This window comes from Lampetra fluviatilis, chromosome 27 (genome assembly GCF_964198595.1).
Source record: "Lampetra fluviatilis chromosome 27, kcLamFluv1.1, whole genome shotgun sequence".
NCBI classification, from domain to species: domain Eukaryota; kingdom Metazoa; phylum Chordata; class Hyperoartia; order Petromyzontiformes; family Petromyzontidae; genus Lampetra; species Lampetra fluviatilis.
In genome coordinates this window covers 2,608,628-2,635,003 of record NC_136301.1, presented here as the reverse complement: position 1 = coordinate 2,635,003, position 26,376 = coordinate 2,608,628, and the positions used below count along the sequence as shown (strand labels likewise).

The window sequence follows — 26,376 nt, the reverse complement described above, 5'->3', positions numbered from 1 at the left end:
AAGCACACGGAGCGATGACGTCATGGTGACATTGGGGTTGTCTTCCTGGCAGCTGATTAGCAACCGCCGGCATCGTTTGACGCGAGTGTGCGTGTGTCGCTTGGAAGTTTGTGGGTGCATCCACACAACATCGTGGATGCATGCCGGGTCTAAGCAAGAACATCTGCTGGACTATACTCACAGTTACTGAACAGTGAATGTGGGCGAATGCCCTTGACACCAGAACCGACCCCGGAGCTGCTTTGGCCACTGACCATTGCCTTGTCATCTGTAAAGATGCACCTGCCATTCTTCCACTGTTTTTGCTAACCGATGAAGGTTGCAATCACGATTTTAATCATCTCTTACAGCTGGGGTTGGCATTATCTCCCCTCCTGATGCTAAGGGGAAATGGGTGAGGTTCAGTACTGTGACTGATGCACTTGCTATGATCCTGACTGACGAGGTGTTCTGGCTAGCTGAGAGAAAAATTACAGGCCCAACTTCCACCATCCACAGCATCCCTCGTCCGAGAATGCATCTGCCAGTAGCCAGTTATTTCAGTCAACCCATGGAACCTGGGTCTGTCCCGTGGCCTACCAAGGAGCCTTCGACACTTCAAGTGGCTTCGAGGTGAACCTAGTTTGGCACCAGCGCTGTGGTGATGTCACCGCCATTTCGTGGCAAATGGCGGCTGTTAGCATTGTCCGCGTGTGGACGTGAATGTCGGTCAAAGGATGTAGTAGTAGTAGTTGGCACAGTAGGGGGCACAGGTTATGCATCGGCCAGTCATCTCAGTTGACCCATGGTACCTGGGTCTGTCCCGTGACCTGCCAGCGGGCGTTCGACACTTCACGTGGCCTTGGCGTGCACCTAGCCTGGCACAAGCGTCGTGGTGACGTCACCACCCCTTAGTGCCGCATGGCGCTTGTTGCTGTAAACCGGTTTCTGTTGGTTCTGTAATAATGAATAAAAGTTTTAAAAAGTAAAATTAAGTAATAAAGATGGTGATTTTAAGCTTTCGTGACTGCAGGAATCCATACTCTTTGGTTCTTTACGTGACTTTACCGAAAGAACCAAAGAGTAATAAAGATGGTGTTTGGGGTAGCCTTGTTTAAATTCCAGTGCATCACCTGCAGTGATGCTATGATTGACAGGGATGTTTCTGTGAAACACGACTCGTGTGCGTGGGTGTCTAAAAATGAACCCACTTGGGGGGCGGGGCATCAGAGCGGGGGCGTGGCGGCAGTGCCCTTAGGGGGCGGGGCATCAGAGCGAGGGCGTGGTGGCAGTGCCCCAGGTAGCATCAGCAGCTGCGCACTTCGTTCACAAACGTGGGGGGCTAGAAGACTCAACTCAGGAGCAGACCCAGGTGAGCGGCTGAGACCCCCCTCCTCTTGGTGTGGATGTCTGGGGACAGACGTGCTGCTGTCTGCCGTGGAGTCGTGATGTGTGACGGCCCTATTTAGAGAACATATGCAAGTTAAATACGTTGTGTCGTTGGTGGGGGTTGTAGATTGACAAGGGCTGTGGATGTTATGGTCGAGATTTGTGAAGGTGGTGGATGAGCGGCCGTAGGGGAGCTTGTGTTGTCTTGCAAGGGGGTCGTGGTGCTTGTGAAGAGGACGTTCTGCGTTCAGGTGAAACCACAGCAGGATTTAGAAAGTCCCTGACATTGCAATCCTTTAGAAAAGAGCCCTACATTTTAGATATAAATCGGTGTGTTTTCTCAGGTAATATGAATGTTTTAAACAATTAAAGATTAGTATTCATAACAAAAAGATGTGTTGGTCGCCATACCAACCCCAAAAGACTGTCAATATCGATGGAATACAAAAGTTTGGTGTCTCACGTTGGGTGTAGGGCAGAGGCGATTGCGAAATCGCCTCTGCTGCGCCTCTGCTGGGTCAAAGCGAAGGGGATTTCCGAGCGGCCGAGAGCTGTAGCAGCAGCACGTAACGCCTGTAGTGGTGGTAGTACATCTGTAGTGGTGGTGTCAGCTGTAGTGGTGGTGGTACAGCTGTAGTGGTGGTGGCACAGCTGCAGTGGCGGTGGTACAGCTGTAGTGTGACACAGAGGGAGTGTGAGGGCTGTGGTTTATTTTACACGGAATATAGAACGTTGCCCGTAGTCGTTTCTTGAAAATAAACTTCCTCCGTGAGGTGGATTGCTATTTAAAAGTTATAGAGTTAAAACTTGTCAAGTTTTTTTTTACATGACATGAAAGCTGTTGTATTTGTAGTGTTGGAAGGGTATATCGGTCACTTCACCCGATACCTAGGGAGCTATGGCCTCCGGACTATACGGCTTAACACTGGCTGCCCGTCCCCTCTCGTCCTCCGGCTCGAACCTAGAGGTTATCTGACCCGGACCCCCTGGTCCGTGGGTCCTGACCACTGGCCTCACTGAGCTCGGCCCTTAGAAGGGCTCTGGAGCTTGGGTCCTATCTTCCAGCCCGGTCTTCTGCGTGCAGATAACTGAGCCAGAGCTCTGAGCGTTCTGGCTTATATACCGGTTCGTGGCTTGCTCCGCCCTAGCCACGCCCTCTTTCTGGAACCCTCTGGGCCATCCTGGAAGGTGACGTCATTCCCCCGGTTCCCCCCACCCGGGGCCCGAGGGAATGTGTCTCAGGATCCGTTACTGGGATCCGCCGTTGCCCTCTGTGTGACCCCACGGCATTTGCCCTGGCGAGGTAACGCTGCTGCACCCTATTGACAATCAGTGGTACTGCAGGACTGTTGAATGGTGAGTGACAATCACCCCTACATATTGAAACGCTTATTTTCGTAAAAAATGGCTGTTGATTCATGTTAAGCTGATTAAAATGTTTTAATTTTGTACACACAGGCTGTCAATCCACTTCTGGATGGCCATACTTCACCACACTAACACGAGACATTTTTTTCTAATTCGCTAAGAAACTAAAGATTTTAATAACCCCAATGCATGTGGTGAATACGAGAAGGTGGTCCTTAATAACGTCACGAAGCAATCCTTAAAGAGCCGCAGGTTGTCGACCGCTGAGCTTGAGGGACAGCTATCGATGTAGGATAGCCTTATTTATTTTGTTACTTATAGTCTCCACAACGACGCTAATGCTTTAGTGTGGTGAAGTATGACCATTCAGAAGTGGATTGACAGCCTATATATACACACATGTACGAAATAAAATAATGTATTGGCGGCTTTAATATGCATCAACAGTCCTTTAATGAAAACAAATAAACGTTTAAATCAATACAAAGTTTTTCACGTCATGTAAAACAACCTGACAAGTTTTAACTCGATAACGTTTTAAATAGAAATCCACCTCACGGAGGAAGTTGATTTTTCAGAAACGATTACAGGTAACGTTCTATCGTTTACTCCACACTTTTATTGAACTTGTGTTGTCTGTTTATATTCTTTGGAATCTTGTTCCTTGTGCTGCCCTCTTCTTCCTTAGCGTGAGAGCAACCAGTACACAAACGCATTAATGTAAAAACAAGACTTTGAATGTGATATGAGGCACTCGAGATGCGCCCGATCTCTTCACATCACATACGCTGAGTAGGCTTGAGCCTGGATAGTGCTTGGGGTGAGTGATCACCAGCAGGCATAGTCGGCATTGTGAGCAGCAGAGGGCAGTGCAAAGATCGAATAATCCATAACTCATGTTTTTTGGAAAGATCGCGTAGATATATGTGTCGTTAAATCCGCCACCACCCGACACAGCCAATTTGTAAGGTTTGTCAATATGTAAATGTTGTGGCTTGGCTCTCCAACACACCGGTGTGCTGCACTAGTAACGAATTGGCACGTTCTGTTTACGCGACAAACCTTACTAATTGGCTGTCGGGTGGTGGCAGGTTTAACGACACATTTATTCACGCGATCTAACCCTAAAAAGCTGTATTATGGATATTGGTCGCGAAAGTCTACGTGTTAAACAGATCAAACAACGTTCTGCACTTCCTCCATGGACCATCGAGCCGCACTGAGCATCGTGGTTTAGTATATCCAAACAACCCCGATGACAAACATGGCGTGGGAGGGAGGCAAGCATTCATCCAGCAGTGGATAGATGAAGGGCTGTACATTATCATCAACTATTTAAAAACTTCTCAAAACTTAAAAACATAACATGTAAAAATGAACAGAAAACTTTGATCATTACCTCATTAATTAAAATTGAAATAAAACCCAACGCGCGGTCGAAAAAAAACTTACGCTCGCGCGCCAAGATTCGATTCTTTAAATCGCGCAAAAGAATCGACGGTTGTAGATTTCTTTATAATCGGCCTATTCCCGTTTAATCGATACCACAAACGCTCACCAGATATCGATTCTCGCCAGTCCTCTATGAGGGTTGACCCCACACACTTCATGGTCATTCCCCCCCCCCCCCCCAAAATACAAAAGTCAACTTTTATACTATGAGACATCTCCATTACCAGTGGCAAAATATAGTAATAGGTTTTTACCCTTTCAACTGGTACAAAAACTGACACCATTATACAAGGCATCATGTTTGCAATAACCACAACACAAGCAGTCAAAATGCAACACCAATGGAGACTAGGCTCTAAGAAAAGCTGTCTCGGGTGTGGACCAATCAACTTCAAGGACATTGCATTTCATTATCATTATCAGAGTTGTTGCTTTTTGTTTGCATTTTGACTACTTGTGTTGTGGTTATTGCAAACATGATGCCTTGTATAAAGGTGTCAGTTTTTGTACCAGTTGAAAGGGTAAAAACCTAATACTAAATTTTATACTTTTTGCAATGTGTACAGTCTGGAAACTACCCACATGACACATTTCAAGTTTGAAGTTGTTTGTGGTGATGAAGAATGTAAACCCCTTTCTTGTCACGTGACCCGATTGCTCTGTGCCCGTTCCTCCACACCACTGCCTCTCTTCTCTGCTCCTGTGGTTTGGGCGAGATCTGTCACAAGGTAGTGCTCGCCAGAGGTGTGGACTCGAGTCATGTGACTTGGACTCGAGTCAGACTCGAGTCATGAATTTGATGACTTGCGACTCGACTTGGACTTGCATAACAATGACTTTGTCCCACCTCTGAGATGTGGACTCGAGTCATGTGACTTGGACTCGAGTCAGACTCGAGTCATGAATTTGATGACTTGCGACTCGACTTGGACTTGCATAACAATGACTTTGTCCCACCTCTGGTGCTCGCAGTGTAGAGGTGGCACTGTGCATTTGAGGAAGTACCCAACTCTAGGATACATTTCAAACAACACAAAAATCACTCCGCTTTTGTGCATTCTGCAATAACAATCAGCATTTCCTGCAGAAGTGCATTGTGGTCCTCTTGTTGTCGGTCGCCAACAGTTTCTGTTATGGGGGTTTCTCGTCATTGTTAACGAACAGTACCATAGCTAAATATATTAATGAGTGCTACCTGGTATGACGTGGATCTGAAGCATGGACATTCACGAAAAAACACTTATTAGTGTGCGAAGATACATGGGGAGGTGCTTCCACAGAGATACAGCAAGATGAACGCATGGATTGGGGAATGTAGGCCGCTTAGATACATCATTGATATAATTTACAGTCCTTTGTCAGCCCACAGCTGGATAAAGGGCTCCTCATGCTTTGTGGGTAATGGGGTTTATTTCTCCATTCTTCTCCACGCTGGTCAGTGTGGGATGGTGAAGGCCTGGCCTTCCAGCGAGCGACACTGAGCTTGGCTGCACCTCAGAGTGATGGTCATTCGTCTCCGTGAAATGTTGCGTGCTTTATAAATTGCATTAAATGATTGGATGTGGTAGTATAGAAGTACAGGACAACAATGCATTTTGCTGTATTGTGCTGCCCACCACATTGATGTGGATCCTACAACACCTGTTATGCATGGGTTTTCACCTGTCCAAGCACATGCAGGAACAAAGCCCATAGGAACATTGACTTTGTCAGGAAATTATTTCTGACCAAGCTCAAAATAAACATCTCTTAGGATTCAAGGATCAAGGCTACTCATGAAGTTTAAAATGTTCACTTTTTAAAGCATAATTGGTGATTTCATGTAAACGTCAGGTCTACATTCAAGTTCGTATACACCCCATCTTTTCTTTTTTATATACACTAATATCAATAAGTATCAGACTCACCAAATGTCTAACCACACACCAGTGTGCCTCAACATCTGATCCTCGCACATCCCGACAATATACGTTTATGTTTATACCAATCAGATGTGTGCTGTGTGCAACCACTGAATATGCTTTTGAACACAGATGATTGGTAAAAATTGAGACAGCATTTTACAGGACGCTGTATTAGACAAAAATATATGCTGGGTTTAAACTTGCAATGCAAATATATAATTTACCTCCCGTTCTCTGAATAATAATGATAATCTTGCTGGATGCACTTTATTTGGTCATTCTATCATGGTGTGGCATGTTGGGATAACCAAGTCTAAAGCCATAGTTGGCTATGGTGCGGCTTCTTGAGTTTAAATAAGCAGATTGAATGTCTCCAATGCTGACCCATGAAATGAATGCATGAAGTAATGGAATTATGTTTTTTCTCTGTTCAGATCTGAGCCATGGAGGGAAGGAAAGCTGGCATCAGGGATTCACTTGCCAAACTGAAGAAGTTACCTAGGTAAGATATGGGTTCTGCTGCTTTCATTTGTGTTTTGCCACACAGATAAACGTCTCATGAACCGTTAGAACAATACCTTTTTGTACATCTGTTGTAGATTTCCCTGTGCTGTAAGCACCATGTACGCATGGCGCCATTGGGCAAACACCGCTCCTAATTTACGTCAGCTATGGTTAAGTTTTAGAGTAAGACATGAAAGCGATCTGACTTAACTCATTTCCCTATGTGGTGTAATCGCTGTCAGCTGCATGTGTTGTGTCTTAGAACTAACCACACGGAGACGTCTGCATGAGGCAACGCATTTATTATAACTCTTAACACTCTGTTACACACTACTCTGTTAACACGCTACTCTGTTACACACTACTCTGTTAACACGGAGGGTTCAACTCCTTCCACTCGATAGCCTAAGGGAGAGACAGCCTCCCTTCTAGTGTACTCTACCCACTCCGGGCTACACTCCACGCCGGTCCCTTGCGACGGCGGCTAGGGGAAGGCTGGATCGGCCGACCCACCCAGGGTACGTAACTCTCCCTGGACCGCTTCAACCCCGGCTCAGCGAGAGCCTCGGGAAAGGTCCCAGGGGGACCGAGCGACCTCGGATCCACTACAACCGGCTCATAAGAGCCATGGTCGAGAGTCCCCGGGTCGCTGGTCCAGTCTGTAGATCTTCGAATATCTTCGAGCTTGAGTTGGTGAGTAATGCCTCGATCGTCCCAAGGGCTGCCCTTTTTATCCCCAGATTGGGGTCACCCCTCCCTTCATGACCCCCCCTCCAGAACCTTCTGGAAGGTCTTAGGAGGTCTTAATTCTTTAGGGGTCTTAGGAAGTGGAAGGGGGCCATCATCCCCCTCAGCCCCCAGGCTCTGGGGGGTCTTGGGTGTCAACCTTCAGTCAACCCCTACGCACCTCGCTCTCTTTTGGCTGCCCCCTGTCGGCCCGTGAGCATGGCGGCAGGTCAGCTTCCAACAGCACCTTATTATGGCGCAACACATATGCACAGGGCCAAGGTGTGCCCTCACTGGGGCTGTGAGGAGAGCTGGATGGTAATTGCAGCTATCGTATCTGTTCCTGACAATATCCAAATTGGCAACACCTACGGATATCATGATTCCGTAAAATTAAACTCCTATCCACAGTCATATCATGGGGAGGGCTACTGGAAAATCATCATCAATTCATCATCACTGATCCATCATCAATCTTTAATAAACTAAACAATCGAGATTGGTAGTCTCCTTCGACTGCTTCTGCCTACGCTCTTTACTACTGATAAATAGAACAATGTAACGCTCAGCTGCTAACATCTGAAACCAGTACCAGGTAACTCCTATTTAACGCAGATACACATTCATAATAGGAGGAACTTCCCTCACATAATAGGAATTGTCTCTGATTTGGGCTGCAGATACTTGGAGTGCACTAAGAGGAGTTCTCCAGGAACAATAAAATACTCGATTGTAACAGCCACAGCAGTGGATTCCCTTGCGTGGTGACGTTGGACTCATTGCCATTGCTTGTTTTGCACGATATTGCTCAGTGCGCTAGGTCGCTTACCCACTGACGACCAGACAGCACTGTTCATTGTGATAGCAGCTCACAGATTTTCAGAAGATGCATAGGCCTTGTAAAGGCTGGCAACCCTTGCTATAGGCAAGGCCTAGCTCTTGTGTGTATTGGGCAGTACATTACAAAGGGATGGAGAGGTGGAACGGTGGTGCAGTGGTGAGCACACTGCGCTATGAGCCCTGCGACCCAGCCACGGCTAACATCAGTGGCAGATGATATCCAAACGAGTCGTGGGGCTTCCTCACACCTCTGACCAGCGTGGAGAAGTATGGTCAAAGGTCTGTCCATTGCTCTGTATGCCATTGTGTACATATTGCTATTCATTGCAATGGGCCATACATGTGAACTAGAGTCCACACAAGGCAATCTTCGGGTAAAGGCTTTGTTGAAAATCCCTCACTCAAAGGAAGCCGTCTCCGCGAGAGCTCCGAGCACACGTCACACCCCATTTATATCCTCGATCTTTCTGGAACTTTCCAGCAGGTTCCTCAAATCTTCTCCCTCCTTTCCACCAACCCTTTCCTTTTTCTTTCCCGCCAAATCTCTCTCGCCAAATATCTCTCCCCAAATATCTCTCCCCCAGTCCTCAACCTATTCCCTGCTTTCTCCTGCCCGGCTGTATCCCAGGCTCATTTAATTAATTACGTTTAGTGTGCCTAGATGACCATTACACCATCCCAACGTGTCTTTACATGATCCTTACACATGTTGTTAGGTTATTCCATAATTCTAGGTCATGCTTTTGTGGAATATGCACAGTATCACAATTTGTGCAATCACAAACGTGTACGAGCATCACCAATGTCTCTCATGAACCGTGAATGAAGATCGCAACAGGCACTGTGTGATCTTATGTGTAGGATTGTTTTTAAGTAATGAAACAAATGAGTAGGTGTGTCTGTGGAAATTGTCTTGTTTGTGGTATAAATGTTACGCTATACCAAGGCGCTGTAGGTCACTTACATGCCACCATGCTCGCGGGCCGACAAGGGGGCAGCCGAGAGAAAGGGCGAGGTGTGTAGGGGTTGCCTGACGGTAACCCCCACCCCTGGTTGGCCCGTGACCGGAGGTTGACACCCCAGACCCCCCATGGCTGGGGGCTGGGGGGGATGGGAGCCAAAAGGCCATTTTAAAGCTCTTTAGGATTTAAGACATTTTAAGACATTTTAGAAGGTTCTGGAGAGGTGGTGATGAGGGGAGGGGTATGCTCCGAGCTGGGGATAAAAGCCGGGCCTCTGAACGGGTTCGGCAGTATTCGCCAACTCAAGCCTCAGGACGCCGAAGACCGAAGACTGGACCAGCACCCTGGGACCCTCACCCGAGGCTCCTGTCAGAGCCGGGTTGGAGCGGACCAGTGGTGGAACCCCGTGGCAAGGGACCCGTGTGTAGCAGAGCCGGGGTGTGTAGGATACACCAGGAGGGAGGCTGTACCTCCCTTAGGCTATCGGGTTGAAGGGGCCGTACCCCTTCGTGTAACAGTCAGTGTCTGTTGAGTCTGTTAATAAACGCGTTGCCTCCAGCTGACGTCTCTGTGTAGTTAGTTATACACACAACATAAACATGTGTGCGCATGTGTGTCCTGCAGATATGACAACACCGCGGTTCCCCTCCTGACTCGTCTCAAGGATCTCTCTGGAGACATGGATTTGACCGTTAAAGAGCACAAAGAGCTTTCTCATGATTTTTACGAGGAGGGCGGTGCAGGTGGGTGCCTGAGTGTGGGACAGCAACAGCAATCATTCTGTCCCATTATTTTTATAATACCAGTATTTCACTTAAAATGAGACAACAGTGTTTAAAAAAATGTGGGCGTGATACCGACCTCAAAGGTGATAATTTGTAGCAGCTGCAATAAAAACTCTCAAAGCCAGAGGCTAATTGTGGAGAAGGCCTTTCTGGTCTTGTGGAATGTTCAGCAAACTGAAAATAATAAAAGGATTGAATACACGTTGATAAACACTCATAGGATAAATTTCTCTCGCAATGAACTACATTCATACCGGCGGAGGTACGGTGGTTCGGGCGTTGCGCTATAAACCCAGCGACACGGTTAACATCAGTGGTGAGTGATATTAGAACCGGTTCTCCTCTGCCTCACTTCACCAACCTGCAGTGACCAGGGTATTGAAGTAAGGACGAGAAAACATTGACTAACATGATGTGAAGAGGCCTGAAACAATTGGTTAAGAGTTTTCACATTTGTACAGTTTAATTACATTTAGACATAATTGTCATTACCACTTAAAATATCTAATTTTACACTTAAGAACAGTTTAGGATCTCCATGAAACAGAGGTAGGAGGCTGTGCTTCCCTTGTGTTGAAAGGATGAAGAGTTTTCTGATCGGCTGGAAGCATTCATTTTGTGTATTTGTTAAATAAATGAAACATCAATAAGGAACAAATGAGGGGAGAGAGATCACTAAAAGAGCGTGTCATCCAAGAGAGCATTTTATGATTCCATACAACATTCAGAATTGCTAGTGAACAAAAGCATCCCGTCTCCTTCCACATGCAGTTTAATTAACGTGGGAACAGAGTTCTGGTGTGAGTATTGTACAGTATTCAAATTTACTTATTTATTTTCCAATAGCCTTCCTGCTTTGCTTGGAGAGGTTTTACCTTCAGGCAATCAATACAATTCAGCACAACATTCATGCATGATTATTAATTGCAGAAATTAATAGGGTTGTACCATCAGCTTGGAATTTACCTTATTTTCACCCAAAACAATAATATGGGCTTGAATCATCCAATGAGTGTTAATATAGTATATAATTCGAATAAAAATCAGACTACGCGACAATAACTATATTCACTCATTTTTAAACAATAACATATAACTACAACTTGTAACGCTCACAGTACTTGTTCTCGTCGAGAGAGAACGTATTATACATGCCTCATATATAAGTACAGTGGGTGAAAATTTATAGTAAAACATATAGTTAAATTAACATTCATCAGCTAGCCATGGTCAATCCACTGCTTGATGAAGGCCTTGCCAAGTTGTCACCTCACGTGCCTATGATGTAACAATCCACCTAGCCCTACACACGAGATGATCTATTCGGTGGAAATTGATGCATTTATCCAAGCGCTCACAAACCAGAGCCTACAATATGTGTAGAAAGTCATAAAAACTATTTACAAGAATGGGACGGCAACTCTGAGATGACAGTATCAAAATACTGTTCATGCAAGACAACTCCGATAAGCGGCGCTCATCTGTGGCAGCTACAGGATCCATGAAAAAACGCCTGTTTTCTGCGATCCAATCCTACCTATTAACTGCAAACTTTCCCTTCAATGTTTGCGAAGCAGCATTCTAGTTGCGACATTTTCACGGATTATAGTTGCGTTACAAATACAGCCTAATATCTGTGGGTCAACCACATTTGTACTAAAAGACACAGAAAAAGACAAAAAGATCATGGTTATCGCACTGCACTACAAACCTGGTCACCCGAGTTTAATTCTCGCTCAAAGCCAACATTGGTGACGAATATCTTAACGGTTTCAGGACCTCCTGGGTCTACTCGGCCTCAAATGAGTACCTGTTAACATCAGCACTGGCAAGAGGAAGGCGGTCGGGCGTAGTACTGGCCAGCCACTCCCTCATGGGCCGTGCCAACCTTAATAGGTGCTCGTTAACAGCACTTATTTAAACACTATATTAAAGCCAATACGAGGGATCTATGCATCTGTGCGTTCTCGAAGCTTTTGCGTGTTAATGGCGCAGCTCGGTTGCTGCAGATGAAACCATCGCCACAGGGGGCGCCAGGGTGCACATGAACCCAGCTGCTCTCTAAGCACGCTGTGCCAACTTACCGAGACGTGCACACAGATACAAAGGCAACGATCCCCCAGATAGCCTTTCACAGACTGAAGTGGCAAGTGCTGTGAGCGAACACCCATGAAGGTCGGCACGGCAAACGACGATGTGGTTTGGACAGCACCACGCCTAGCCGCCTTTGTCTCCCCGATGTGTACACACCACATACTCATTTAATGCTGAGTTGACATGGGGGAAGCGAAGGCCAGTTTCAGATATTCGTCGCCAATGTTTGCTGTGAACAAGAATCTAATTCTGTTCACCGGGATAATCGTAGCGTAGTGGGCTAACCACTGCGCCACCACTCCCGAGAAGTCACGTATTTGAAGCGCAACTGGTGTTCGCCAATACCCACTGCACTTCAAAGACTACCCTTGCCCCAGTTATCCATACATTATTGTGAATAAGCGGGGAGGGGGGTAGTATTTGTGGAAAAGCAGAGTCACAAGCTAAATTAGTAATATCCGTGAATATTTCCTTGCCCCTTTCCCGTCATGCACTGCGCATCGTTACTCCTATTATTCGCGACTTTGCGGATACGAAGAGTCGCCTGGCAAATATATACTCTTTAACTGTGGATGATAATAAGAGTACAAACACAAATAACCCTGTGAATAAGAGGATCTGCGATATTGGTCCCCCACATTGCCGCTCATGAGAGGAAAGAGGACACGCTTAAACCAACATTATTTACTGCAACATTGGGTGATGTATTCTGGAAATTGTATTAGAGCAATAAAGGCGTAAATATAAATGGAAACATTAATAATCTCAGATTTTCTGTTGACAACCATTGTATCATCCAATGGGAATGACCTACAGGACGTGTTAGAAGAAACTAATAAAGAAGGCTGCAGCGTCGGGCTCAAGATACGAGCCAAACTAAAGTCGCGTACAATAAGTTTGTTAGACAACTGAAGATAACTGTTGGAGGGACACAACTGTGGGTTGGATTGATTTTGGAAAGCTGCACTTCATAATGAAAAGCAACAGTGTATTTAAAGAAAGTTTTTAATCAATGCATATTACATGCTTTGACATGGATTATGCGTAATGTTGAACAATAAAATGTAATAATAAATAGAATGGAAATAAAGTGCTGACTTGTATGTACAAAACAATGAGAGCTGCCACCTGTCCAGAGTTTACCTGTTTAAACAAATGCTGCTGTAAAACATTGGCGCAGAAGGCCGCATTGTAGAATGCAGTAAGGCTTAATGGACAGGTTTTTTAAAATTGTTGTATTGTCTGTACATCTGATATTTGATTTGTAAGGTGTTCAGTCTGAGACAAGGCAGTGAGTGTGTGTGCAACGAGGAGGCACCGCTGTGTCATTTTCCCCAGAGCTGCTCATGAAGATCCTGGAGTCCGTGTGCCCGGGCGGATCTGAGATCCGAGACGACAACGCCCGCGTGGTGGAGTTCAGCGTGAAAGTTCTGACAAATTACACAGGATTAGTCCCTGATCTAGGTAAGTCACTCACGTGAGGCCTATCAAGAGAAAAAACTTGTTGTTAATCGAACAATTATGAGATTATATATTTTTTTACTACATTTTAATAATCTAGGTGCTGAGCTAGCACATATATTGAAAACTTGGTGAACTTGCCAAGACAGATCAAATAGCATCACAAAAAAATGTTCCCTGTGATCTGCAAACTTTATAATTACATGAGCTCTGAACTGTTCTAAGATACACTTTGCTCATTCATTTAATGCATAACTCTGCAATCTAAAATAGCGAGGTATAAACCACAAATGCAACCAATTGAAATAACCTTTAACAAAACATTGGTTGTAATTCCTTCCAACTGGTTTTGGTTATAAATCACATTCGTTTGACTGTCAGTCACTAAATGGTGAGTTGAATGGAGTAGAGATTCTATAACCCATACTCCCTCTCAGATCGCAAGTTGTCGGAACTCGGATCCATTAAGTTCATGGTGAATCTGCTGAGATCCCTTGTGGAGAAGAATCAGCTGATGGTGAGACGGACGCTTCCTGCACGAGGGGTTGCACCACACGGCCACAGAAAAGCTGGCTTAACCACATCACCAGATCAACTTGTTAGTAATGCAGAGAGAACTTTGAACATTTGAATGCAAATACTGAATGCAGGAATGCATTAAGTTAACATTAATGTGAAGCCCACTTGTTGCCAGCAGACCTCGACATTGGCGTTTAGCTCCTGAACATTTTTCCATACCCAAGAATACGATAGAATGGTAATGATACATTTAACATAGCTTAATGTTGGATTATTTATCGTTACTTGATATGATCCTTGCTTTCAATTATGTAAGTTAAAATGAGTTAATTATTATGTTATAGATACACTATTTAAGCCATGGGTGGAGAACTTTTCCTTCCTAGAAGGACTATAACTGTAAATACCTTTGACACGCCACACATGAACACTTCTGTTATTGCAAGGGGCCCTAGCAATGACAGGAGGGACAGAGCACACTAAAATTATAAACACACTGTTTCCAGGATGGAAATATTCCTTTCTTATACCAAATTATTGAGACTAAGATGCTTTCAGTGACGGAAAAATACTATTTCTAGGCCGTTTCAAGTGTCTGGCCTTCATATGGCCGTGGGCACCACGATACGAAGTCAGCGACCATATCCGACCTTTGGGCTGCAGGTTCCCTGATCTAAGGCCTAGATACACTCTATGCCTTTCCAGTGCATTCGGTAGATGCGATTCTATCACAGGCAATTAATTGCATTTCTGTCAACAAATGTGTGCACTATGCCATCGATCATGCTGTGGTTTCACGCATTAGCTGGGCTCTAAGTGTTTCATTTGGCATGATTGCAATCCAAGGGTCAACCAATGAGTGAGTGAGTTCATGACTACAGACTGCATATATTTGTTTTATCGAGTGTGTTTTGGTGCGTATGTGTAGTAGTGTAGCGGTTAGCGTGCTGCGCTATGAACCTGGTGACCTGGGTTTGTATCCCGCTCATGGCCAACACTAGTGACGATTATCTGAACTAGTCCTGGGCCTCCCCTAGGTCAACTCGGCCTCAAATGAGTACCTGGGGTGGTGTGTAAACATTGCAACGAGGGAAACAAAGGCGGATGCACGTGGTGCTAGCCATCCATCCCCTAGTGTGCCATGCCGGCCTTCATAGGTGCTCGATAACAGCACTTGCTCCAACAGTCTGTAAAGGCTATTTGGGGGATCTTTGTTTTTGCAACCATATGTGTGCATGTTTGTATGTACGCCAGGTGTGTGTCCATGTGTAACAGAGTACGTGTGTCAATGTTTGTGCATGTGTGCATGTTGTATTTCGGGAGTCAGAGCCGGGAGTCAGAGCCTTTCCCTGTACACCTTGGGGTGCGGCAGGGATGTCCTCTGTCTCCCACATTATTTAACATCTATTTTGACCGCGTAGTTCGTGAAGCCTTCAATAGCTGTACCGGGGTAATTTCCATTTGGTACAGATATAATGGGAGGCTGATCGACGCCCGGGTGCGATCAAGGGATGGCTCCCTATTGGTCAACCACGTTATGTATGCCGATGATTTGGTAATAGCTGCTCATTCAGAGGAGGAGTTGGAGACGCTGCTGCTGAGACTGGAGTGTGCCACTAAGAGGTGGGGCCTTACCATCAGCCCCACCAAAACTAAGCACCTGCCTGGGTATTTTGTACCATCGGACACTCCACCCCTACAACTCCCAATTGGTGATGGGGCAGTAGTGGAGAGAGTGGAGAGTTTCCCATACCTGGGCAGTATGCTTATGACCGGCTCCAGTTTAACAGCAGAGGTCTCACTCCGAATCAGTCGAGCGGCAATATCTTTTCATCGGTTGCGTAACGCTGTGTGGAAGCTACCTGGTCTGTCGCTCCGCACGAAGCTTCAGGTCTTCTCGGCCACAGTCATTCCCTCCCTTCTCTACGCTTGCGAAACGTGGACCCCCCTAATGGAGCATCTTTGCCGGTTGGAAACATTTAGGCTGGCCTGCCTACGATCCATCCTGGGTTTAACCAGGCTGGATTGTGTGAGGAGCTCACAAATCCTTGAAAGATCTGGGCAAAGTCCCATCGGTGAGCTCCTCCGGCAGGCAAGGCTGCGTTGGCTGGGTCATGTAGCCCGCATGCCCAGCCACCGCATGCCTTAACAGCTTTTGTTCGGCCGGATCGAGGGGGCTAAACGGGCGCGGCACGGGCTAGAGAAGAGATGGAGTGATGTGGTACAGAAGGACGTGGAGCTGAGTGGACTTGCCGATGACTGGTGCCAGCGGTGTCAAGATCGGCCTCTGTGGAGGAGGCTCGTGAAGGACGCTACTGGGCAGTTGGAGGCAGTCGCCCTCCAACAACAACGGAGGGCGGAGGAGCGACGCTCACAACAACGAGCGGAGCGCCGGGTAGCTAAAGCACAGCAAGTTGGTACAGTAGGGGGCACAGGTGGTGCATCAGCCAGTCATCTCGGTCAGTCGACCCGTGGCACCTGGGTCTGCCCCGTGACCTCCTGCCAGTGGGCGTTCGACACTTCACGTGGCCTCAAGGTGCACTTGGCCTGGCACAAGCGTTGTGGTGACGTCACCGCCACTTAGTGGCGAATGGCGGTTGTTGTATTTTTTTACCCGGTGGATGTGTGTGTATAGATTTGTGTGTTTATGTTTCAGAGTAACACACTGCCGTAGTGGTTAGCGCACTGGACAGTGAGCATGGCCACGGCTAACATCAGTGGTGAGTTAGATCTGAACTAATCTTGGGCCTCCCCGAGCTTGACTCAGATTTAATGAGTACCTGATGCAATGTGTAGGTATAAGCATTAGGGAAACAAAGGTTACCATCCGTGTTACAGGCCACCCCATCTACATATATGTGTAATGAGACGACTTCCGAGAAACGGCTTGTAGAGGGTTTCTTATTTGTCTCCTAATACTTTAATGACAGGGTCACAGAGTAACATAAGCGTTCACTGACGTATAGCTTAGCCACCCATACAGTGACATCGGCGACGTACAACTATATAGCTTGCTGACTATATAGTGATGACGGCGATGGAGACTGTATAGCTGGCTGGCTATGCAGCGACGACGACGAAGAGATGGCAGCGATGACAGCGACGACAGCCAGGACCCGAACCCCCACGACAGCCACTCCCTCATTTACCCAGCACGGTCAAGCCCCGCCCTTGGCCACGCCCCTCTTCTGGAACGCTCTCGTGTGTTCCAGGAGCTTCCAGTTTGATCTCCTCTTTGACCCCTGGCCCAGTTATGCCCCCCTCGTGGCCGCTTGCATCATGTGTCATTCTATACCGCACCCATACCCGTAGTTAGCCCCCATGGCCACCAGATGGCATACTGTCACTACATATGTATCTATAATAGAGGTTTTTTGGGTTAGATCGCGTAAATATATAAATGTGTCGTTAAAACCCACCACCACCCGACACAGCCAACTAGTAAGGGTTGTCACGTAAACAGAACATGGCAATTCGTCACTAGTGAAGTACCGTTGATGACTCTTGGACACCGTTGGTGAGGCACACGTATTTATTCCGTACAAGTAGTCACAACTGTGGACATACAATACTAGAGGGGGTATCGGCCCCCTCACCGGGCTAGCTGGGAATACACTGCTAGCTATCTCTGACCTACCTCCTAGTCCTCCACTAACGGGCTAGGGGAGGCTGTCTGGCCCGACACTGGTAAGTCGGGCTACGGTACCCGGAGTCCCAGAGCACTAGCTCTGGTTCTCGGGACCACGCCGCTGGCTTGGTCCTGCGCGGCCCTGACAAGGGCGGCGTCCCAGGGGAGTCCAGGGCTCTAGCTAGACGATCTTCGGTCTTCACTGGTTTAGCTTTAACATTCTGCCCCGAGCCCTCTGACACATCCCCCTTTATACTCCACCCCCGCTGAGGGGTGGGGCCCCGGGCTGCCTGGTGCGGACGTCGTTGAGAGCACCCCCCCCCCCCGTGCACTCACGTAGCCCCGCCCACTGTGTTTGTTTCCCATAAGCTGCCATGCATAACGGCTCTCTCTCTAACACCCCTACATCACCCCCCCCCGCATAGCTTGCAGCCGTCCCGGCTGCCAACATACAAAAAAAACGACAATAAAAGCGCATTTACCCCCTGACCGCGCGTGTGCCTCACTATTTTTCAACATAACGCGAAGAGAACAACAACAAGAACCAGAAAACCCCAAAGGGAAAACAACCCGACGCACCCCCCCCCCCGAATAAATACGAATTCTGCAAAAGCAACGTATATACAAATCGCAAGGAACCCCCAACACACACACAACACAACACAATGTGCCAGGAGCACACCACCGACGCAGCGCACAGTAACCATACACGTGAAAATAAAAAAATAAAACAAAATTCTTCTTTTTGTGCATCACAAGAGTCTGCGCATTCTTGCGCGCGTCCTTGCCGCAGGCCCGTCACACGGGGCAACCCCGGATGGCGGACCATCCGGTGGCAGCTGTCCATTTCGAAGTGAGTCTGCGCTTGATGTCGCGAGACCATCGGCATCCCCTGTAGGGGTTGTTGGGCGGGAGCCCGTCATTCCTGGTGCACCTGGGGGCGGGACAGCCGGCAACACGTCAGGCGAGAGCAGCAGAGACGGACCCTTTGAGTCGGCCGACCCCCCACATGTTTGGCCACGCGTGTGTGGAGTGGGGCCTCGCACCGCAACGAAGGGTTTCAGCCTAGAGGGGTGCACAAACCACCGGCGCTTCCCCCATTTGATGCGAATGCACTGAGGCCGCAAAACCTCGACCACCTCGATGGGGCCCCGCCACGGCCGCACCAGTTTTGAGGAGGTCGCGAGTGGTACCTGGGGACAGTGCAGCCATGCCCTGTCCCCCGGCTTCCACTGTAGCACGTGCGCGCGACCCAGTCTGAGGCGCTCATTCGCTTTCTGACGCCTGTCGGAATTTAGCATGGCAGCATCCCGTGCCTCAGTCAATTTCGCAAGGTTAAATTTAACATGGTCGGCCAATTTAGTTTTTCCCAGCGGCGCGGGGATCTGCAGCTGTGCCCGAACAGGTGGGTCAGGTTCGCGGCCATACATGAGGAAGAAGGGTGAAAATCCCGTCGCAGCATGGGGGGCCAATCTGTATGCTGCCAGGACCCCTTGAATTTGCAAGTCCCAATCGGTCTGTGAATCCGAAACCTGCTGCGACAACATAGACGTGATGGTTCGATGCAGACGCTCGACCATCCCGTCAGTTTGCGGGTGATAGGGAGAGGTACGAATTTTTTTCGTTCCCAGGAGCTCACAGACCTGTTGGAGGAGTTTGCCGGAAAAAAATTTTTCCCTGGTCGGTCAGCAGCCGCTCCGGAGCACCTTTGTCCATGACGTAACCTTGGACAAAGGCCTCCACGATGGCTGCTGCTGACTGGTTGGCCAGGGGCCAGGCCATAGGCCAGCGCGTAAAGTATTCCACCCCGGTCAACAAATATCTATTGCCCCTAGGGGTGGCGGGAAATGGCCCCAGAATATCCAGCGCGACAAGTTCGTTCACTCTGGAGACTCTGATAGACTGCAAAGGCGGGTTTGACTCCCGTGCTGGTGGTTTTCGCTGCGCACACCGAGGGCATGATGCCAACAGATCTGCGACATCCCTCGTCATGCCTGGCCAAAAAAAATCAAGCTGGAGCAAGGCGAGGGTCTTTTGGGTACCCAGGTGGAGGAGGCGCTCATGAGCAGCCCACACCACCCTACCCCGTAACCCAGAAGGGACCACCAGCCGGTGTCGATGGGATTTCTCGTCCCAATGCATCAGCAACCCCGCGTGCATTTCTCATGCGTCGGCATCACCCGTCCCCCGCCCCGCCTCCCCGGCGCGACGACGCGACGCGAGGAGGGAGGTATCCTCCATCTGGAGGCGCCCCCATTCATTAACAGGCAAACCCAGCAGGGAATCTTTTCCCTGTTGTGCGATAGAATTTGGAAGCAATGTTTCGTCGTCGGCGGCGGCCGCCAGGACCGGAACCGGCATGTCCCCTGCTGGCTTGCAATGTCCCGACCCCAGGAGGCATGCACATTCGGAGGTGGTTGGCATGCGCGACAGAGCGTCCGCGTTGGTGTGGCGAACGCCCTTACGGTAGGTGGTTTCGAAATCAAAATACTGGAGGATCTCCAACCATCGGGACAATTGTCCCGATGGCTGTTGAACTCGCAGGGCGTACTGCAGTGCCGCATGATCTGTGCGGACGGTGAAATGCCGACCGTACAGATATGGGCGATACTGTTGGATGAAATAGACAATTGCCAACAGTTCCCTACGGGTGACACAATATCTTTGCTCCGCTGGAGACAACACCCGACTGCCGTACGCAACCACCCGTTCCACGCCGTCAACCACCTGGGAAAGCACGCCCCCAATACCCGTGTTGCTCTCATCGGTGTCGAGCAAAAATGGTTCCGAAAAATCGGGGTAAATCAAGGGAGGAGCTTTTACCAGGGCGTCCCGAAGGGAGCAGAAAGCAGCCTCCTCCTCCTGACCCCAGTGGAACCGAACCCCTTTTGATGTTAAAGCGTGTAGGGGTTTGGCAATCGTCGCAAAATCAGCGACGAACCGTCGGTAATACGATGCGAAGCCAATGAAACTCCTGACCTCTCCCACCGAGGTGGGAGTCGGCCAGGAGCTGACACACTGTGTTTTGGCGGGATCGGTAGCAATACCTGAGCGCCCCACGATGTGCCCCAAATAACGCACCGAATCGCGTAACAAATGACATTTTTGGGGTTTGAATTTCAAATTAGCAGCCCGCATCTTTAGGAAAACCGCCCGCAACCTCTGGAGTTGTTCGTCAAAAGTTTTACTAAAGACGATAACGTCATCCAAATAAATCAGGCACGACTCCCATTGCAATCCAGCCAAAACCAATTCCATCAAACGCTGGATAGTTGCCGGCGCTGAGTGTAAGCCCATCGGCAACCGGTTGAATTGGAACAGGCCGTGCGGTGTACGGAAAGCAGTTTTAGGCTTTGAATCATCGTCCAGAGGAAGCTGCCAGAATCCCGAAAGTAAATCCAGTGTGGAGAAGAATCGCGCTCCCGCCAAGGCGTCCAGCGATTCGTCCATCCGTGGGAGCGGGTATGCGTCGGCAACCGAAATTTTGCTAAGGCGCCGAAAATCAACGCAAAACCGCAACGAGCCGTCCTGCTTTTTAACCAGGACGATCGGCGCTCCCCAAGGGCTGGTGGAAGGAGAAATGATGTCGGCGGCTAACATGTCATCAATAGCCGATTTGACATGGTCCTTTTCGGTGGGACTTAACCGAAACGGATTCTGGCGTATTGGCGCGCTGTCACCCGTGTCAATATGGTGACGCAGCAGATGAGTGCAACCCAAATCGTATTTGTCCCGACTGAAAACGTCGGAAAATTCCCGCAGTAGCGTTCTAAGCTGTTGGCGCTCTGAATTTGACAGGTCCGTCGATCCCGCACAAAGCGCATCGAGCCACCCTCCATCGCTGTCCGAATGTGGGTGCGGCCGGGGAGCAGTGCCGACGTGATTCGCAACAGGTTCCTCGCAGGGCACCGGTGTCGCGTGAGCAAGCACCGTCCCTTGAGGAACTACCACTGTCTGCGACCCCACATTGAGGACCGCGATGAAAGGGTCCCCGTCCCCTCTTACGACGGTCTGGGCCGGAATCAAATGAGGTCCACTAACCCCAGCCCTAGATGGTCCCAGCAGAATTCCCTGGTCCCCAATGCCCTCAGCGAAGGGCCGACGAAGTTTTAGAGGCACCAACATTTGAGCTCCCGGCGGCACACGAACTGTTTTAACGACGAACGCTGGTACTGTTACGAACGCCGTCCGAGCCGCAGTAGGGGAAGGCAGGAACGCCATGCGTCGTCCCGACGGGAGCTCAATGCATCCCTGGTCTATTAAAATACGAATCGGCATTTTGCCCAAGAAGTCCGTCCCCAGCAGGCACGGAACCGCCAGCGAGGAGGAAACAAAAATCGGGCCCGACAATTTGATATCCCCGATACAAATTTGCGATTGAATCTGTCCAATGATGCCAAGAGAGCCCCCGTTAGCAGCATAGAATGGGACGTTAACCGGCAGTAAAGGACGGCTCTGGACAGGTAGAATATTGTAAATGAGTTCGGAAATGATGGTCGCCGATGCCCCCGTATCGACCAGGATGCGTACCTCCACCCCGTCAATGTGTCCCACCACGGCCGACGACCCCGACGACGCGGCCACAACGCGATGGGCCAACATGGACCACTGCCTGGGTTCGATTTGAGTCCCCATAGTGGTGCGTGTTGGCCCGTCGCAGCGCAATGTCGGCCCCCCGTTCGTTGCGGTGTGCGAGTGTGTGACGAGTGTGTGCTTGGGCCAAACATGAGGGGTGCCGCGACTCGCCGGATTATGTTGATGGAGCTTGGGAGGAGGAGGGCCGGCGTCCTGTCGAGGCGTCGTCCCGCGCTGCCGAGGAGAGCGGCACCCCGAGGCGACATGGCCCCGGACGCCGCAGTTGAAGCAACGCGGGAGCGCCGGCGGCGATGACGGACGGTCGAAGCGGCTCGACCCATCCCGGCCCGACCGTGCTCCCGTCCCCTGCTGCCGTCGACGGTCGACGGCGTAAACCTCCTCCGCCGGGAGGGTGGCTGCAGCCACCGCACGCCCGGCCGCTGCCCTGCTGGCTTTCCGACGCTGTGACAGCAGGTTGGCGTGGAGGAGCCGCGCAGCCTGGAGGGAACTCATCTCCGTGTCCTCCTGTGCAACGACGGCGATGTCCAGGTCGTCTGCCAGCAGGAGGATTTTTTCTGTGACCATGGCGTCCACGCCGTCGTCGTCCATTCGAGGGAAGGCCGTCTTCGCCAGTGCCAGGAGACTCGTCCTGTACGCCAGGGGCGACTCCTTTGCACCCCGCTGGCGATCGTAAAACTGCTGCCTGCATTCCGCTGAAGGTCCGTAGACCCCGGCCAGCAACTGCAGCGCCATCTGTAGCGTGGAGCGCTTCTCCCTCGGCGCCGATGTAAGGGCGGCGAGTGCGTCGCTGTCGAGGAGCGCCGGCAGCGCGCAGAGAGCCTCAGCATCCGACCACCGTGCCATTTCTTGGTGGGCGAGGAAGCATCGCTGGAAGCCGCCCCAGTCGCCCTCCGCGCCAACAAACTCTTTGAGCGGAGGCAGCCGTTGGTGCAGCACAGCGGTCGCCATGGAAGCTCGCAGGCTGCTGTCCCCGTAACTCGGCTGCGCTTCGGCGCGAACGGCAGATGGTATCGCCTGTCGCAGCCGTGATGACGCTCCCTCCGCTGGCAGTGACGCGGCAGCCCCAGCGAGAGCGATGTTGGACCCGAGGTTCAGGCCGGCCACGCCCTCAGCAGCTGTTGCGGCGATGGCGGGAGATTCAAAGTTTGAATCCGTTGAGATGGCGGGAAGGGGCATCGGACGTCGGTTCTCCTCGCCCCGTGGTGGTCCACCAGCCCCCAGCCGCGTGATGTGTTCGAGTGTGGCGGCAGCGGCGTAAAGCAGCTCCGCCAGCCTCGCGTGAGCCAGCCTCAGCCCTTCTGATGGCGGCTCCTCTTCATCCTGATGCCCCGGTAAGAATGCGTCCGGCCCCGGCTGCACGATGTCTTGTTGAGCCGTCTCGGGCTCGACAATTTCAGCGGTGTCCTCCACCTGCGGTACTCCGGCTCGAGCTGTCCGGCGCGTGTCCATGTTCGTAGTTGTTCTGACACCAGATGAAGTACCGTTGATGACTCTTGGACACCGTTGGTGAGGCACACGTATTTATTCCGTACAAGTAGTCACAACTGTGGGGGTATCGGCCCCCTCACCCGGCTAGCTGGGAATACACTGCTAGCTATCTCTGACCTACCTCCTAGTCCTCCACTAACGGGCTAGGGGAGGCTGTCTGGCCCGACACTGGTAAGTCGGGCTACGGTACCCGGAGTCCCAGAGCACTAGCTCTGGTTCTCGGGACCACGCCGCTGGCTCGGTCCTGCGCGGCCCTGACAAGGGCGGCGTCCCAGGGGAGTCCAGGGCTCTAGCTAGACGATCTTCGGTCTTCACTGGTTTAGCTTTAACATTCTGCCCCGAGCCCTCTGACACATCCCCCTTTATACTCCACCCCCGCTGAGGGGTGGGGCCCTGGGCTGCCTGGTGCGGACGTCGTTGAGAGCACCCCCCCCGTGCACTCACGTAGCCCCGCCCACTGTGTTTGTTTCCCATAAGCTGCCATGCATAACGGCTCTCTCTCTAACACCCCTACACTAGTACAGCACACCGGTGTGTTGGAGAGCCAAGCCACAACATTTACAATACATATGTATGTTGTTGAACTTCTTTTGCACCATACGTAGCCAACCATGCTAATCATGTGCTGTGCTGGCTTTCATAGTTGCCTGCAAACAGCACTTGCTGCACCAGTTTGTCAGAAGCTATATGGGGGATCTTTGACTTTGTGTGCACACATTTGTGTATCTGTGTGTATGCTTCTCGTTTTTTCGACTTGCAGCCCCATTACCATGATCTGCAGTCCCTTTGCACTCAATTGAATTCCACTGTCGTTGAGTGTTTCAGTTAATTGTTTGCTCCGACATACTCTTTGGTTCTTTTGGTAAAGTCACGAAGGTAGAAAATAATAGATCACGACGTTTCGATCGCAACACAAGCAATCGTCATCAGGTGAGACAATCACAACAGGGAAACTGCTGAAGCAGGCGTCACCATGTGTCTTTTTGACCCTGACGGCTTGAATTTGATTCCTACTCACGACCAATACAGGTTTGATTATCTGAACTGGTCCTGGCTTTCCCCCCCTCGCCCCCGCGGTCAACTCGGCCTCAAAATGAGTACCAGGTGCGACATGTAAAGATAGCCACTGGGGAAACAAAGACGATCGGTCGTGGCTCTGGTCATCCACCTTCATGTGTGCTGCGTTGGCCTTCATAGGTGTTTGCTAACGTCACTCGCCGCAGTGCGAGTGGTGTTTGTGGGTTCTGGTTTGTACCTTCAAATACATACCTCACATTTGGTTCTGGATAAATGACATAATTGAAATATATATTTATATATTATACTAGCTTTACTACCCGGCTTCGCCCGGGACTTGGGTTCACCACGCCCGGCCGCCTTTGTCCACCCAATGGCGATGTTCACACACCACATGAGTTACTCGTTTGAGGCTGAGTCGACCTAGGGGAGGCCCAGGACCTGTTCAAATAATCATCACCGGTGGTGGCCGTGAGCGGGAATCGAACTCGGGTCGCCGGGTTTGTAGCGCAGCGCGCTAACCACTACACTACCGCTCCTCCCACACACACACGCGCGGGCGTCCATAGGTACACACACGTGCTTGCAGCAGACACACAACTTTGAGGGTGCGTACGGCAGTAACGACTGAAATAATAAAGCAATGCTGCGCGAAGAACGCCTTAGACCTGCAACACATTTGTATGGCACTTTACTCGCGGAGGTTGGGGGGCATGCGTGACATCAGCAGGCACACTGTGTTATGTTTCTGTATGCGCGGGTGACATGACAGAGATGTAACGTCACAGCTCACTTGCCGTGCAAAATATATGCATTAATTCACCCCCCCCAAAAAAATATATACAAAAGTCTATTTTAAGAATGTTTGCATGGTGTACAGTCTGGAAAGTACCCACATGGCAAATTTAAAGTTTGTTGCATGTCGGGAAGTACGCTAAACATTTTGAACAGGCACACATTCACAAATTTCCCTTTTTTATATATACTAGCGGTTAATACTCGGCATTGCCCGGGTGAAAAAGGCAGACACACACATGGACTTACACACAGACATGGACCCACAAATAGAAACCCATCGACTTACACGCACGCAAACACATATGGACTCACACACACAGACATCGACTTTAGGGACACACATGTAATTACACACAAATCGACTCACACGCACACACATAGACTCAACAACAATAACCGCCATTCACCACTAAGTGGCGTTGACGTTACCACGACGCTTGTGGCAGGCTATGCGCACCTTGAGGCCACGTGAAGTGTCAAACGCCCGCTGGCAGGTCACGGGGCAGAGCCAGGTGCCACGGGTCGACTGAGATGACTGGCTGATGCACCACCTATGCCCTCTACCGTGCTAACTTGCTGTGCTTCAGCCACCCAGCGCTCCGCTTGTTGTTCTGACCGTCGCTCCTCCGCCCTCTGTTGTTGGAGGGCAACTGCCTCCAACTGGCCAGTAGCGACTTTCACGAGGCTCGTCCACAGAGGCCGATCTTGACACCGCTGGTACCAGTCATCGACAAGTCCACTCAGCTGCACATCGTCCTGTACCACATCACTCCATCTCTTCTCTAGCCTGTGCCGCGCCCGTTTAGCCCCCTCGATCCGGCAGAACAAAAGGTGTTTAGGCATGCGGTAGCTGGGCATGCGGGCTA

The 26,376-nt window shown here is 49.9% G+C and overlaps 2 protein-coding genes and 1 long non-coding RNA gene across 3 annotated transcripts in view; 2 read left to right on the top strand and 1 right to left on the bottom strand.

Moving 5' to 3' along the window:
- CZIB (CXXC motif containing zinc binding protein) overlaps positions 1-26,368 on the bottom strand; it is a 379,487-nt gene extending 353,119 nt beyond the window's left edge. Inside the window, exon 1 of the mRNA XM_078869058.1 lies at positions 26,084-26,368. Coding sequence (XP_078725184.1) covers positions 26,084-26,368 — 285 coding nt within the window. The remainder of the gene's footprint in view (positions 1-26,083) is intronic.
- On the top strand, positions 1,231-13,479 carry LOC144942291 (uncharacterized). The gene is made up of 4 exons (XR_013639354.1): positions 1,231-1,351; positions 6,527-6,594; positions 9,749-9,867; positions 13,342-13,479. It is a non-coding gene; the product is annotated as an uncharacterized LOC144942291 (long non-coding RNA).
- The window catches only part of LOC144942288 (uncharacterized), a 38,415-nt gene continuing 25,929 nt past the window's right edge, over positions 13,891-26,376 (top strand). Inside the window, exon 1 of the mRNA XM_078869057.1 lies at positions 13,891-13,981. Within this exon, the coding sequence (XP_078725183.1) occupies positions 13,937-13,981 (45 nt within the window). The 5' untranslated portion in view covers positions 13,891-13,936. The remainder of the gene's footprint in view (positions 13,982-26,376) is intronic.